The sequence below is a fragment of the Salvia hispanica genome, unplaced genomic scaffold (assembly GCF_023119035.1).
Source record: "Salvia hispanica cultivar TCC Black 2014 unplaced genomic scaffold, UniMelb_Shisp_WGS_1.0 HiC_scaffold_905, whole genome shotgun sequence".
Taxonomy (NCBI): Eukaryota; Viridiplantae; Streptophyta; class Magnoliopsida; order Lamiales; family Lamiaceae; genus Salvia; species Salvia hispanica.
Window position 1 is genome coordinate 1,445 of NW_025952694.1, and position 17,077 is coordinate 18,521.

The 17,077-nt window shown below is 36.3% G+C and overlaps 3 protein-coding genes across 3 annotated transcripts; 2 read left to right on the forward strand and 1 right to left on the reverse strand.

Annotated features, from left to right (window-relative positions):
* Positions 1-776: 776 nt before the first annotated feature.
* On the forward strand, positions 777-3,120 carry LOC125200323 (lipid phosphate phosphatase 2-like). The gene is made up of 8 exons (XM_048097990.1): positions 777-907; positions 1,592-1,816; positions 1,909-1,996; positions 2,102-2,211; positions 2,311-2,404; positions 2,579-2,767; positions 2,864-2,923; positions 3,071-3,120. Exons 2-8 carry the CDS (start codon positions 1,601-1,603, stop codon positions 3,118-3,120), a joined length of 807 nt encoding a protein of 268 aa, XP_047953947.1. The 5' UTR covers positions 777-907; positions 1,592-1,600.
* Positions 3,121-6,243: 3,123 nt separating this feature from the next.
* Positions 6,244-9,141, forward strand: LOC125200320 (zinc finger CCCH domain-containing protein 39-like). The gene is made up of 3 exons (XM_048097988.1): positions 6,244-6,351; positions 6,674-7,118; positions 8,566-9,141. The coding sequence occupies exons 2-3, from the start codon at positions 6,928-6,930 to the stop codon at positions 8,882-8,884; spliced, it is 510 nt and encodes a 169-aa protein (XP_047953945.1). The 5' UTR covers positions 6,244-6,351; positions 6,674-6,927; the 3' UTR covers positions 8,885-9,141.
* Positions 9,142-11,867: 2,726 nt separating this feature from the next.
* On the reverse strand, positions 11,868-12,925 carry LOC125200321. Its single transcript, XM_048097989.1, has 2 exons — positions 12,374-12,925; positions 11,868-12,278 (listed from the first exon to the last, which is right to left on the reverse strand). Exons 1-2 carry the CDS (start codon positions 12,923-12,925, stop codon positions 11,868-11,870), a joined length of 963 nt encoding a protein of 320 aa, XP_047953946.1.
* Positions 12,926-17,077: the final 4,152 nt, after the last annotated feature.

The following is a 17,077-nucleotide window of genomic DNA, read 5'->3' on the forward strand; positions in this document are numbered from 1 at the left end:
TATTTTTTTTCATAACATATTCTAAAATTAATTTATCTATGATTTATACAATTATAAATGTTTTATATGTTTATTTTTTTTATATACGAATATATGATGTATCTCATTCGAATTATGAGAAAATCTGTGTCTATGTTATGATAAGTTTTATTTCTGAAAATTGATAATACATCATGGTTTTAATCTGTGTGTGTACGCCTATGATGCGGATGATCTATATCACACTTTTTTAAGTTGCCTAATAAATTTATAATAATATCTATTGTTACATCTAAAATATATTAATAGATCTTTAATCTATTGTGACATGTTGTACTAGGTGTTTTACCCATTGTGACACTTTATTTATTCTGGGAGACTTCCAAGTATTTGATACACGTCGTAGTATTATTTTGTAAATCCTTTTAATTAAATGCAAATATGAGATTTTTTGGATCTGAAATGTTATGTTAAAACATCTAAAATATTTGATACATATATTGATTATTGAACATAATACTATGACCAAAAAATTGAAACAAATATGGTGCAAAATATGAAATTTTACATGAAAAATGATAAAAAAAAAAATATTAAATAAGACTATTGATTTCTAAAATCATAAATTTTAGCCGAATTTAATACTCCTATGTTTTACTACTGATTCAAAATTAGGTTCAAAGTTTAAGCGTTTGGCTTCGTGAATTTTCTTCGAGTTTAAACAACCATTATTCTGTCAAAAGTCAGAATATCTGGACTGCATTGGACTGGGGTTGCTTTCTTTATTTGACTGAAGAATATTTGCAATCAACAATCTCTCTCTGAATTCGAAATTTGGAATTTCGCAAAATTGATATAGATTGGGTGCTCAGCGTATTTCTTATTGGTCTCTCTCGAGCGTGCATTCATATAGTGCCGCTCTTCTCAGGTGAATTATGTTTCACTGTTGCTTTTGTATTAAAATCTTCAAATACGGTTGTTTTATTTATTTTTGAATAATAACTTGTTGGAGTTAATTGAATATTTGTTGGAATCAATTGTCATTCATCAGCTCCCAGTGAGATTTGTGAGTGTTGCTTCTTCTGTACAGAGTATTTTTTTGGTTGCTGCAAACTGCAAACGTGATTCTGAATAAAATTTTGCTCAGTTTTGTTATTCTTATGCTTGGAGAGCAAAGACGAACTTACGAATTCCTCCGATGTAAAAATGCAGTAATGAAATTTTGGCACAGTTTATTGTTTTTGTGTTTGATAGCAAAAGAGAACTCTATGAATCGAAATACCGACGTTAGAAATTCACAAACGGAATTTTTCAGGAACATCAGAAATTCAAAAATGAAATCTCAGTTGGAAGATAGGAGTTAGCGACTAAAGTGTTGTTGTGCTGCAGGAATTGAACTGAGTATATAGTTACCTTGTTCAGATACTTGTAAATGTAAATATAATTTGATTTCCGCATTTTCACCTGCATGAACTAGTGTTTATGTGATTGTTAACTATATGTGCTTCTCAAATGATAACAGAGGAATTTATTTTTCGGCAACCTCTAAAGTTTTGGTTTTAGAGTCTGAATCATTCACTACAATTTTTGTACTATTTTGAATTTGTTCTAGGCTGTGAAGATGCCGGAGATTCAGTTGGGTGCTCACACATTAAGATCTCATGGTGCTCAAGTAGCCAGGTTTCACATGCATGATTGGTTTATACTTTTTCTGCTTGTGGCGATCGACATCAGCCTGAATGTCATCGAACCATTTCACCGGTTTGTTGGTCAAGATATGATGACTCACCTCAAGTATCCGTTGAAAGATAACACCGTTCCCATTTGGGCTGTTCCGGTATGCAGTGTCTTCAAATCGGTGTATTACTGCATATAAATTGAGATACCTTCAGACAGATAACTATTTCCTCTAATAAAAATATGTGACAGATAATTGCAGTAATATTGCCTCTCCTTGTCATTCTTGTCTTCTACTTCATTCGACACAATGTCTATGATTTACACCATGCTCTGCTGGGTATGGCTCTCATTTTCTCGCCTGCCCTTTTTCTTTTCCTCTGCCAATCGCATTGATCAAAAGCTTAGAATTGATGTGATATTATTTGTGTGCATCCACTTTCAGGACTGCTTTTTTCTGTACTTATTACTGGTGTTCTCACTGATGCAATTAAAGATGCTGTTGGCCGACCTCGACCAGACTTCTACTGGCGCTGCTTCCCTGATGGTAAACCGGTAAGTCCTGTTGGTATGCTGCGATTTTAGACCCGGAACAACTTATACTGCATATGCAGCCACTAGCATTCAGTAACTGTACTTCACTTTGGTGGATAGTTTTTTCATAATGTGACAGGGAATGTCCAGTGCACTGGATCAAAGAGTGTCATAAAAGAAGGTCATAAAAGTTTTCCCAGTGGACATACTTCATGTGAGTGATTCCTTGTGACACCTGATACTCCTATTGCAAGAAATCAGTCTCTTAGTCTCATATGCTGTCGCTGCTATATACGTATACTAATCAGTGAAACCTAATATTTCCGTATAATGCTGTTACACGAGCTTTGTTGTCTTAACCAAAGACTGGGTTGGTTATTGTTCTTAGGGTCCTTTGCTGGGCTTGGCTTCCTGGCCTGGTATTTGTCTGGTAAAATTAAAGTGTTTGATCGCAGAGGCCACGTAGCAAAGCTCTGTCTCGTCTTTTTTCCATTACTCTTGGCAGCATTAGTAGGAGTTTCGAGAGTTGATGATTATTGGCATCACTGGCAGGATGTCTTTGCTGGAGGTCTACTAGGTATTTCATAAACAATATGGGGTATCCTCGGTTTCAGTTACGTGGTTTAGGTCTATACTTTCTTTTACTAATAATCTGTGGTTGCTCAACATGTAGGGTTGACAGTTGCTTCATTTTGTTACTTGCAATTTTTTCCTCCACCATATGACATAGACGGTACTCTTCTCCACACTTATTTTCATTTCGTGATTCGTTTTCTGTTTCAAGTTAATATTTGAGAATAGCTTCGCGCCTTTTTATATCCGGTGAAAGTTCTGATATGGTATTAAATTAAACGTTGAATTCTGTTTGTGATGGCTGAAGCAGGTTGGGCTCCTCATGCATATCTAACATGGTGGCAGAGTCGAGAGTGAAAACCAGCATCAATGAACAATGGAAGCAATCTAACCGTATGAAGTCGGAGTTTGAGACTGTGCAAGTCTGATATATCAAGTAGAAATGAGGCTAATCCATTTATTAAGAGGTGCAGATTTTGACAAATTCTACTTTGTTATAGCACTCCTATTATACTGTGAACTATGACTGCTGCTGGTTTTTTCTACTTGCTGAATTTCATAAAATAATTGAAATGTAAAAGGTGATCAAATTTCATGACTCATTTCAAAATTATCCTAACTAAATTGTAGGTGAATCTGCCAATTCATGGTTTTCACTTTCAGCCAGCTTCCTCCTCTTGATTTTCTTGCTGTAGTTTTCTGGAGTAAGCAGCCTCTTTCTTCTCGAATTCCCAGCTCGGCTGACTTTCCCCATAACGCTCGTTTCCAACGTGAACAACTTCTCCCCTTTTTCCTGCCTTGGCTCCATGAGACTCTGCTTCTTCACAATCACTACTCTTGATTCCCATCATTCTAGTCTTTCTATAAACATGTTGCCACACATTCTTGAGATTCTTGGGAGTTATTGGTTTCTTAGAGAAAGAAGCATGCCACACTTCGCCATGGCTTCCTCGATCACACTTCCTCTTTGGTTCTAGGGAAATCACTGAATGGCTGAATGCATACGTGTCATTGTATTGATAAAATGAAATACGAGATAGAATACGAAAATATAATAGAAAAAATTACCAATTATAGAAATCTTGACATATGATGGGAATGTCCTTAATAAGATGTAGGCTTTCATAAACTTGAAACAGTCCATTTCTTGCATTTCGACTCGGCCATGATGAGATCGAACCGGTCCGATCGTTCTGGAAAATGGATAGTGCAATTGTGGGCAGTTCGGTAGTCGTTAATGTTGTTATGAATAAAACCAATAGTTACAAACAAAAATTTAAGTTCATAGAGTAAGTAAATAAATGAACTAAAATGTTACCTCTATAAGGAATAATTTTCCAATTGTGATGCTAACTTTAACAACGATTCTGTGTCATCATCAAGCAGAAGAATGCGAAGGCCTCGAAAAATTGAAGGAATTGTGTTTATTTCTTGATTCATCTCTGCGAAATTCATCACAATAATTTTGGTAGAAAATGTCAATTTATGAAAAAATGAAAGACCATAAAGTGGAAAACAAATATTTTGAGTATCTTTTTATTTGTTCATAAATCTGGTGATTCTATCGATGCAATAATGTGGTTAGTAGATTCTATCAATCTAAATAAATGTTGGTGAACTTTAATTTAAGGCATTCCATCTTGATAAGAATCTGTCTGAATTTTATTATTGATTTTTATTTATTCAGAATCCATGAAAATCCAGTCATCCAGATTCCCCCCCTTCTCAGAAAATAAAGTGCATCGGATTTTTAGATAATTAATTCGTATAGCCAAATTAAGCATATCTATAAGATTCTTGAATCTAAATAATCATGCCCAATAAATTCTTGAATTTATGAATTAAAGATACTAATAGTCATAGACATGTTATAGAGTGTACACTCATATGCAAATTAACTACCCCTCCGTCTGAAAATAGGTCTATTCCATTATCTCGTTTTGAAAAAATATTAATAAATAGATAAAATGGATAAAAAGAAAGTAAGAGAGAATAATATAGAGAAGTCTCTTGTCTATATTACTCTCTCTCTTATTTCCTTTTTCTCCACTTTAACTATTTATTATCATATTTATAAAATGGGGGAAAAAAATGGAATAACCTTATTTTTCGGACGGAAGGAGTATTAAGAGCATATATTAAGCTTGATAAATAGGTTTGGGCTTTTTTTTCTCATTGTCAATTCATAGTTTGTACCTTTAAATTTTATTGAAGCATCCATACATCTTCACATGTTCATATCAAGTATGAGAATTTTTAGTATCGAGAACGTGAAAACATTGTACTACCACTTAAATTAATTATAAAATATTCACACTAGATGTAGATAAAGTATCTCGTTATTTTCTTGGCTTGGCCATTTTACTCTCTAAAAAATGGAACGAAAATCCCACTATTGGAGAAGATGAAACTTCTATGTGAAGGTCAGTGAGAAGTTGCATGAGCTTTAACAAACCATGACATTACAACAAAAAAGCACTTTGTAATTGGTCAAAAACCAAAATTGATCATTGCCATATTTCACCAGATTTTAAAGCTAATTTAATGTTGTGATAAAGAAGCAATGTTGTTCGATCATAATCATGAGTCTTTGTCTGCTACAAATGGCTTTTTGTGTTAATTTAATCTAACTTTTGTATAAGAAAGAAAAAATTAAATTAAAAAATGCAAGAATTTGCAAGCCCACCAACAAGTTCAATCTTTCCCACAAATTAAAAATAACTTCTATATCAAGCAAATCAATTAAAATGTTTATTTCTAACTACAACGTGTGTTGCAACTGTGGTTTTCAACTAACTGCAAATTATATTGAGTAAGATTGATGAAAAGACCTGATTGAGATATGATGGATTTTGTTCCTCTAACAAACTATTTTCACAAATATTTATTATTAGCAAGCTAATAATAGTACTAATTGTCTATCTTGAGCCTCTTAAAGCTCTTTTAATTTGGTGTTGTGAAAAATGAATCATTTGTTTTTTTCAAGAAAAGAACTTAAGATAACTTGGGGAGAGATTCCAAAAATGATTAGGATAATCATCATTTTTAGAAATGCACATGTTTCACATATTTATGCAATTTGTTATTATTATTTTTGTTTAATCATTCAATTAATCGCTTAATAACCATGAAACTATAGTAGTTGGTGAAATAGTAGTGTAAATGAGTCTAAAATTAATTTCACCATATTATATGGAGTATAAAAAAGTTACTACTCCAAAATTACTCGTTAAAATTTTGAGTTGAACAATAATTGTTCAATTAAAATATAAATTATAGGATGATACATTAATTAAGCTACTTCATCTTGTTATGAATTTTCCCGCCAAATCACATTTAATATTCTGGTTAATTAGTTTGCCGAAAATACCCTTCAATGCAATTGAAGAGCATTCACCATGCAAGGGCCCGGGGTCAAATACAATCAGCTGAGCTCAGAGTATAAATTACGCCATCTTCTTCATCCTCTCCACCACTTCTCAAGTTTCTGCTTCTCTGAAAACCGCTCAATTCTCTCTCTCGCGTAGGAGCAGAAGGTGTTTTGAAGAGCAATTTGAAGCTTGCGCGTGAAGTTTGATTGCTAATCAAGTGAGTTAATCTACACAGTTTCTAGTTCAATTCATCGACGCAATTGAGCGATTAAATTATCCTCGATCGATTAGGTTTAAATTAGATCAATTCTGCAATGCGAAGAACTTTATGTCATTTTAAATTAGATCGATTCTGCATTGCAGTGCGATGAAATTTTATGTCGCTCGCTTGCATATCACTCAATTAGAGATTTTCCTTCAAATTCAATAAGATTTCATTGATTAATCAGAAGAACTAGTTGCAATTTTTAAATATACAGCTCTCGATTTCAGAAGATTCATGAAATCTCATGTATTTTTGCCTTTTTATGGCGAAGCAGAGCACTGCGCAGAATTCGTATGCACCGCGGCTAGGAACTATGCAGAGAGAAATCTCAATCTCGACCGGAATCTCCACTATGCCTTTCAACGGTGAATTCGATTTCGATCTGAATCCGCTGATGTACTCGTCGATTTTCCCGCCAAATCATTCGTCAGGCTTCGAGAATAACTACCTAAACGACGACGGATCCTCCGATTTCTCTTCCGCTGGGGGCGAGAAAGCCTAGCTCCGTGCTTGCCCCAATTCCAGCAGATGCTGAGTCAGGACCTGACGAACCGCCACCGCATGGTGCTGACGCGCCTCCGCAGCGCGGCGAAGCAGGCGCAGACGCTCCGGCAGGAGAACGTCAATCTGAAAATGGCAAACCTCGATTTGAACAATCGGTTGAATCTTCCCCAACCTGCCGCCGCCTTTTCGGGTGTGGCCGCCGATCCTCTTCCCGGGTTTTGGGAAAAATTTTGACGAAAGGATGGCGATGAGGTGGGGAAAAGGAGGGGACGAGGAGAATTTAGGCGGTGGCGCAGAGCCCCACCCGCGTGAGGGGCCCGGTCAGGGGGGGCTAAGGGGAGAAGGGTTCATTTGCCCGGGGCATTTGTTTGCTCAATGGGTTTTCGGCGGGCGGGAGTATGCCAGCAGCGGGGGTGGGAGCGGCAGGGGCCCCCAAAATTGTCGTTAAACGAAAAAAATGGGACGGTAATTTTATTGCTTTGGGGGTTACAGCACAGTGGTATATGCTGTTTAATTATTATATATTATTTATTTTTCATCAAGAAAAATTGGGTTTTAGAACAGAAGTTGTGACCGAGAAAAACCTTTTTTGCCATTTTGATGATATTTTGCTGATCCAATCTAATTTACTGAAAAAAATGTGTTTTTCTGTTATCTGTGGTTTCCGATTTGTTTTTTCCAATTTATGCAATTTCTGGCCCGTTTTGTTAGGATTCATTTTTAAAGATGTTTTTTGAGTGATAGGGTAGATAAAAAATACAGGGGGTACATGTTAAGGCTATTTAAACCTTTTATGTTTTGAATGCAACAAAAGGGTATTTCAAGGGCCAAAATTGTGATGCTAGCCAGTTTTTTTGGGACCCAAATTTTTAATGCCATTCTTGATGATTTTTGAACTGATCTCAATTTAAAATTTATCTAATTGACTGAAAAACATAGAGTAGCCCAAATTGTCATTCTTAAAATTAAAAAGGGTTTTCCCCCTGTATTCCCCGGGGTTCATTTTTTTCTTTTTTATACCAGCCAGTTTTGTTAGGGCTCACATTTTATGGGGACAACTTTGGGGAGATACGATAGATTGAAAGACATTTGGGAAAAAAAGGTAGGTTAGGCATATGTCCTCTGTTTGGGGTGTGGCAAAAAAAAGGTGTTTTGAAAAGGGGATAAGAGGGAGCTGATCTCAACAAAAATTATCTAATTGACTGAGAAAACATAGAGAATTTATCATTCTTTAAAAAATTCCCCTTTCCCCTGTATTCCAGATTCAAGGTTTTATGCTAAAGAAATTTTTTAGGACCCAAAATTTTGGGAGACGCTTTTTTGAAAGGGATACATAGCTTGATATAATATATTGGGGAAGGCCCCTTTTTTCTCTGTTTGCTATGAATGCAGCAAAAAGGGGTATTTAAAGGTGGTAAAAGGAGCGATCTTAACAAATTGACCAATAAGAAAGGGAAGCAAGTTATCCCCTATTTCCATTCTTGAACTAAGAATGCCTTTTTCCCCTGTATCACCCCCATTCATCTTTTTTATCTAGCCAGTTTTGGTTTGGATTCAAACCTTTAAAGGTTTACTTTTAGGAAAAATATCGAAATAAATAGAGTAGTAGAGTAGTAGAGATTAAGCTCATTTAGTCTTCTGGTTTTGCTATGGATGGCAAAGGATATGGAAAAAGGGGGTAAGGGGAGCAAAGGGGGGGAACCCGAAGGGGAAAAACAGGGGGATGTTCAAGACGTGCAACAAATGGCAACAGACCGGAGCCTGCCCTTACGGAGCTAACTGCCAGTTTGCTCATGGCATTGCTGAACTCCGACCAGTCCTCCGCCACCCTCGTTACAAGACTGAGGTCTGCCGCATGGTCTTGAACGGCGTCCCTTGCCCCTACGGCCATCGCTGCCACTTCCGCCACACTCTCACCGAGGAGGAGGAGCTCGTGAGGGCCATGAATACCAGCACTCTTCAACCTATGAACTACCGGTAACACATCTTCATGTGATTACTCTTTATCTGTGCTTTGCATGAAAGAGAATGGTGTTATGTAGAAGTGGATTCGACGATGTAAGTAAATAAGCATCAAATGTGCTAGTAACATTGAGGCTTCGTTCGCATAGAATTCATGTGTCATCATTTTGAGACTTTTCTTTACGTTTAAATGTCATTATTCATAATAATGCTTTGCCACACTGATCACTTGGTTGAAAACTCATTTTTGCGATGTGTAGTCATCATTCATGCTAACTGTTTGCTGTGTCTTTTATGATATTACTACTATGTTTATGTCATGTATTAGAGTTATATACTTACAATATTAATATACTCCATAATCTAGAATGAAGTACTCCATTAATAGCCCAATAGTTGTAGCAGGCTTATGTTTTTATGGAAAATTGCTTAAAAATCATGAGGTTTGGTCAAGTTTTTGTCTATCTCGCAACTTTAAAAATTCCGCTAAAAAAACTATGAAGTTTTGATATGTTCGCAATTATCTCGTTGAGAAAAAAATGAGGTCATCCTTATGCAATATATCGCGTTTGTTTTTCAACCAGATGACAATGTTTTTTTATTAGTCGGTTAATTCATCGGCGTTGACGTTCATGTATGATTTTCCTGCCCCCATATTAGGTTCATCAAAAAAATCTACCCTAGAATAATTACAGATAAATCTAAACTCGTGATTTTTCAAACTGATTTTGAAAGTTGCAAACGAATACGAATTTGACCAAACACCATCATATTTCCACAACTTCCCCTTTTTTATTGCTCATGTACTATTGTAGTAGTATTGTGCGTGGATACTTATCATATCTTGAGCAGTAAGAATAAGATTAAAATAAATTACAAGGTAGAGATAATGTCATACTATCAAACTTTAGAAATATTGAATGAAACTACTTTCAATTTTCAACACCCCAAAAAAAGGGAAAAGAAACTAAAGGAGTTGCTGCACGACTATCAATCTACAATGGTTGAAATATACATCCAAAAAGTATGTCTAAATTTCTAAATTGCATTTTGTGGGACACCTACATATGCTATCATAGCATATATACATATACCTCCATGAACTTAGCCAAATAGTAGAAGACAATTATAAAGAATATTAGGGACCCACATCTGCCTACACAAAAGACCAAAATTATTACGATTACCCAATCATTTTTTCTATAATTGAATTTACACGAAATGATGCCCATATGATTTACCATGGGTGGGAATGATGGTAGAGTGAAAATGTGTTTCTTTTTATAAAGGGAAAAGTGGTTTACCTATGGCCCCATAAATCCATAATCCTGTAGAGCCGTTTGTCTACATAAATTAACTTCTTTTTATATGGTAACTGTGGAATTATCAAACTTTGTTGAATGGAAACAGAGAAAAAAATGAGTTTTACTACATAAAAAAGCTCTCATTTTTCGACTTCCTATTTTCGAGCACACCATGTACTCGCAAATTATGACAATTTCCCAAGCTAATATGATGCTCACAAATGTACAGAAATTACATTTTCTGATCTCATTTGATATTCCCGACCACTTTAGTGCTCGAAAAAGACTTCTTTTGTAGTGTTTATAAACATAAAACGGAGTGTAAATGGATATAGTACGTAAAATACAATAATTTTGTATTGTAAATGTTTTTCATTTCTGGATTAAATCATTTAAATTGTAACTAATCTTTGCATAGAATCGAATTCATGTACTGAAAATCAGCATTGTAGATTATTTCATGATTCAAAACTTTAGGACATACAAAAGTCAAAAAGTGGCTTGAAAATGTGTGAATAAAATATACTACTACTACAATATTATTTATTAAAATTTATATACTAAAGTTGTTCTAAACGAAAACAAATGTCACAATCGAAACGACTATCCCAAAATGGAAACATGCATGAGAAATATTGGATTATGAATAAGTTTTGTGAGTTCATTTCTACGTTGAAAGTTAGTTCTCTAAACTATTATCCCAACGCTCTTTCAATATCTACTTGTCCAATTTTTTGCATCAAACCAATTTCTCAAAATAGAAAAATAAGAAAATATCTTGAGGAAATAAATGGGTAATTGAGTGAAGTGACAAGTGACAGAATCCCACGACCTATATTGCTATAGATATGGAAAGAATAAAAAAAATGAGAAAATAAAAAGGGTGAGTGGCTTCAAACGGCTAAACACGAGCGGCGTCTCGATGCTCACGCGCCGCTATCTGTCCGGCTATCACCCGACACTGATTAGACACTCTCTAAATTTTATTTTTATTTTCCATTTTCCCAATCTCACATGTATATATTTCATCTTCTAATCATTGGTTTTTGGATTAATTGGAGTGTAATTATAATCGGAATTATTATTCGATTTTTTTTATATAAAAAAAATTGCCATATAACTTTCTTTTTAATTCACCCATAAATTTGTCCCTTTGATTTATAAAGTATGGTCCATATGAGTAGGAATATTCACCAATAAAATGGGCATATTTAACTCACAATATCAACTACTCAATCAATTGTTTTATACTCCCTCCATTTCATAGTAATGGAGGCAAAACTTTTCAGCACGGAGATTAAGAAAAATTGGGTTTGGTGAGTTAAGTAAAGAAAGAATAAAATGGAAAATGAAAAAGGTAGAGAGATGAAGATAGAAAAAAGTAAGAGAGAGTAAGAGCATCCACTATAGGTGGACAACTTTTGGTGGACAACTTTTTTTTTTGTCCATAGCCCCATTTTATTTGTCCACAGCCACAAAAAAAAGTGTCCGCAGCAATAGTGGACACTTTTTAGTGGAAAACTTTCACTTTATTTTTCTTGTTGTATATTTTAATTCAATTACAAATTATCGGACTAAAAATAATTCGAGATAAACGGCTAGTGCAATAAAATTAAAATTGAAAACTAAATTTTCGTCGGATTAAAGTGAGAGGAAAATTACAACGAAAATTTGATCTACGGAAATCACACATGTTGTTCATGCTACGCCGCCTCCCCTACGTGCCCAGATCTCTTCAATCAAATCGACCTGGAGTTGGTCATGTGCTGTGCTCCTGCGTATATCAGCGAAACGTTGGATCAGATATTCATTACTACGTGGTACACCCATCTGTATCGGCGCGGAGGCAACACCGTGACTTGTACTTGCACCATCTTCCGGCGCCCAACGTTCTGCAGCAAATCCTTCATCTTCTATTATCATATTGTGCAATATGATACACGCTACCATGATATCCGCGACATCATCTTCGTGCCACACTCGTGCCGGGCAGCGTAGAATGGCCCATCGCGCTTGGAGCACACCAAAAGCTCGCTCAACATCTTTCCTAGCGGCCTCTTGTTTGCGCGCAAAATATTGTCTCTTCGCTCCAGCCGGTTGCCGAAGTGTCTTGACGAATACGGGCCAACGAGGGTATATTCCATCTGCCAAATAGTATCCCCTGCGATACTGCGTGCCGTTTGCTACAAAACTGATCTCTGGACCTCTCCCCGGCACTCATCATTGAAGATAGGCGACGACTGCAGAACGTTGATGTCGTTGTTCGAACCTGCAACACCAAAATATGCATGCCAGATCCGCAAACGGTAGTCAGCAACGGCTTCGAGGATCATCGACGGATGTTTCTGCTTGAAACCGGTAGTGAACTGGCCTTTCCACGCCACCGGGCAGTTTTTCCACTCCCAATGCATGCAATCAATGCTGCCCATCATCCCTGGGAAACTGTGCACCGCACCGTGCATATCTAGCAGTCTCTGGCACTCATCAGGGGTTGGCTTTCGTAGGAACTCCGGACCAAAGACTTGCCGAATGCCCTTACAAAACTGCCGGAGCACATTTAGACTAGTCGTCTCACCCATCTGTAGGTATTCGTCGAACATATCAGCTGGTCCGGCATAGACAAGCTGCCTAATTGCAGAGGTGCATTTCTGCAAAGTAGACAGACCGATCCGGCCGGTGCAATCACTCCGGAGCGTGAAGCACTCGAACCGGTCCGCCAATGTCGTCGCTATATGGGTAAATAGCGGTCGGGACATTCTGAAACGCCGACGAAAAATCTCAGCCGGGTAACGAGGCTCATCGCTAAAGTAGTCGGCCAGAAGCCGCTCAGCCGCTCCGACATGGTCTCGTGGGATTGTCCGACGATGACGAATCTCACGAGGGATCGCCCGCCGCCGCCTCCTCGTCGGCCTCCCTCTGCACCTCTTGAATCAAAGAATCCCATGCTTGATTCCACAAATCATCCATAACTGAAAAGTTTTTAGAGATAGAAAATTTGGATAGATTTATTTCTATCTCCTCCACATCATCTTCCACATCATCAATATTTATCCAACCCAACCACCCACATTTTCATGGTTTATCAATGACCACCCCAACCACCCAACCACACTATTATATATTTATTTTTATATTATTTTTTAATAATATTATTAATACATGAAATACTTATTATTGTAAATTTATAGAAAAACGTAATAAATGACAAACTAAAAATTATAAAAACAAACAAAAAAAAATATACATTACAATAATTGAAATATAAAATTTAAAATACATAATTGGTGCTCATACATAAGATGAAAACTAGACATTCAATTGCAATTGCCGAATTTTGCCCATATATGCTCAACCAAATCGTCCAGAAGCCGGAAATTTTTGGTTTTTGAATTTGGGCTTTGTTTTTCATTTTAAACTAGATTTCAATTCTTTTCTTAGAATATTAAATCATTATTCGCATCTCCATCTCCATTCCCCGACTACTTTGCCCAAGTCGATCTTGAAAAAATTCTTTTTGGACCCAAATAGTTCAATAGTTTTTTCGTCTTCCACTATCAAAAGTAAGATTATGCAAGCAATCATTATCTTCCCCATAATATCACGATCCCAAATAAGAAGGGACATTTGAAAAAAGCAAACGACTTGCAAAAAAAAACTCGTTCATTTTTTTTCGCGGACTTTGATGTCAAAAGAAACAACTTGGGCCTCATCTTTTTGGGACCGGTATAGATTTGAAAACCCGCCCTTTGGGGATATATGCCATGGGGAGATAATATCCCATATTTTTTTCCGGCCATTTACTATGAAATTTGACCTTCGGTCCCCCTTTCCCAAAAATATCATAAAAAAACCGGAGATTGATCAACCCTTAATATCATTTCTCAATTTGGGAGTTAAAAAGCATGCCATATCCAAAAAAATTTTTGGATCCCACGTTTCGGTAAATTTTTTGATTCCCTTTTTCCCAAGGGATATTTTTCCCCAATGCGGGGGGAACTTTTTCCTTTCCCCCGATGCCCCAATACTCCCGTAATCCCGGGAAACCACGTTGTTCTCCAATATGCGAATTTCTTGCCAAGTCTTCTTCGGGGGCTTTGGCATCATCCCCGGAAGTTAAAATTCCCCTTGAACTTATAAAATTTTGGAATGAGTTGTGCGCTCATTCTCAAACTTCGGGTGGCCCCCCCCCGTGGGCCAACATCCTCATCCGACTTTTCCCGAATTCAGACATACCAAGTGGGCCGGAAATCACGCCGAAAAAAAAAGTTGTGGGTTGAAAGTTTTCATTATTTTTAAAAAAGGTTTTTTTTTTGGATACTTTTTTAAAAATACCCTGGAGGGGGGGTTTGGGATCTTAAAAAAAAACCCTTTCAAAATAATATCATGCCCCTCTTCGCTTTCCCTTTTCCCAATGTATCTCCTTTCCTTTTGGCCGTCGGTTTTAGGTTGGGGAAGGGAAAGGTTGTTTAAATAATATCCTCGATTAGTTGATCAAATTTTTCCATTTTGTTCAACAATTTTTCTTCCCACCCCATTGTCCAAAAAATTAAAGCTTCAAAATTAAACTTAGACTTTTTTTGGGAAAAAGGGGCTCAATAATCGGGGAGAGGATTTGTGTATAATTTTCAAGATATAAGTAAAAATATATAGAAAATTTAAATTTTTTGAAAATAGGGTTCCACTACTATCATTTGTGATCACATGGGGTTTTCCCGGACTTTCCCCCAACCCCTTAAAAATGCTTTTCGTAATCAACTTTGATTTTTTTTCAATGGGTTTTCCTGGGTTCCCCCACCGATGAAAATGGCTTTTCTTACATTTTGATTTTCTGATCACGGGACCGGGGTTCCACCACCCGCGGATAGAAAAAGCCTTTCATTACGAAAACTTTATTTTTTCGCTAATTTTCGTTTAAATTCCCCCAATTTGGGAAAATCTTTTTTCGTAAACCCAAAAACTTTTATTTTTGGGGTCCCAGGGGTTTTCATTGGGTTCCACCACCACTTGGGAAAAAAAACCGGGAAATTTTTGGGAAAACTTTATTTTTTGGGTCCAAAGGGAGTCAAAATTCCCCCCATTTGGGATGAAAATTTTCTTTCATTTTTAAAAACTTTGATTTTTCGTGGTCAGGGGGTTTTCTGGGTTCCCCCAAATTTTTATGAAAAAACTTTTATAGTTACCACTTTTACATTATCTTTGGGGTGTCATTGGGTTACCCCAATTTGGGAATGTCATTTAGGGCATACTTTGATTAAAGGGCTTATCACATAAAACTGGGAAAATTTCATGGAACATAAATTAAAGATTACATTTCTAAACAAATTTTTAAATTTAAGTTAAGAACGGTTTAAATTTGCATAATTAAAAAAATACATTGAAAAAGGGTAAAAATGATCCCAAATTTCCCCCAAAAATGGGCTTTAGACGTTTTTTAACGTTTCTTCCAAAATTAAGTCCCTCCCACCCCTCAAGGGGGTTAAAGGGTAAATGGGCCCTTAAATTTCCCCCCTTAATATCACTAGTCAGCTTTGATCTTCCGTTCGAATATCACATTCCCTTTCCGTTTTAACTTCCCCATTTTTTACGCAAACTTTGGGGAAATCATTAGGGATTGTATATGAAGACGTTGCAACCCTTTTTTGCCTCTTCTTTTAGCCTTATTTTGCTTGGTCTCTTTAGGGCCCAAAAGTTGAAACGACTGGGAAGGAGTCAAATTTTAGGTCCTCCTTCCTCACTAGTCCTCGACCTTTTTCCCACTTTCTTCAAGGAAAAATCTTCATCCCCGGGGAAGGGTTGGGGGGAACCCGGGCCCATTCAAATTTTAATTCCCATTTGGGTTAATTCTTATCACCTCCTCAAACACCTTATGGGAGAAATTTTTCCCACACGGTTGTTGGCGGGGTTTCCCAAGTCCTCTTTTAGATTGACTTGGTACTTCCATCATGTGGGTTTTTGTATTAAACAAACATTGAATTTTGTTTGGGCGTTTTAGGCTTGTCTCAAGACCTTTAAACCTTTTGGGGGCCCTTCCTGGTTTTCTTTTTCGCCTTTATTTTTGACGAACCCTTTTTCCTGAGGGATTGTTTGGTTGGGGCCAACAATTGGAAACCCTGCCACGGAAAAAATAACCCAAACATTAATGACATGTTTTTTGCTCACTCCAATCATGGGGGGTTTGAAACACTCAAGTTGGGGTGAATGACCTTTTTAAGTTGGTTTTTAAAGAATTTAATTTAAAAGGAATTTTGGGAAAAACATCAAAAAGGGAAATAATCTTGAAAAGGATTAAAATTTTGGGGGGGTTTAGTTTTGGGGGAAAGGGTAGAAATTTTGGGGAACGGAGAATATATTACTCTCATCATCCATAGAAAAACAAAGAAACTTAAAAATATGAAAAATTTTTTCAAAAAGTTAAGGAGGAGGAAAGAGATATTTTTTTTTTTTGTGCAAACTATAGCAAATGTGGTCTCTATTTAAGGAAAAAAAGGGGAAAAATTTTTTGGTTTTTATACAACTTTTATGATAGCACTCCCATTCGGTGGAAATTAATTAAATAATTAATAAAAGTAGAATGTCTTATATTTCTTTTTCTTTTTCTTTCTTATTAATTAAAAAAAACGACATCAGAATCTCAATTTAGCTGACTTATAGATCGAATTCAGCTTTTGGGTTTCTCACAACTTGATTGACAAATCCCACAATAAAGCGATTTTAACAACTCCCATTCATTAATTCCAGTCTTTTCACTACACTTAAACAGTCTACCTATAGGAAAAATCATCTATAAATGTACAACCGTACACCACCGTATTCTGTCATTTCAATTTATAAAATATTAAATTAAATACTCGAGTACGAGTAGTAACTAGTAATATTTGATTTCAATAAGTCATTGCATAAATATAGGA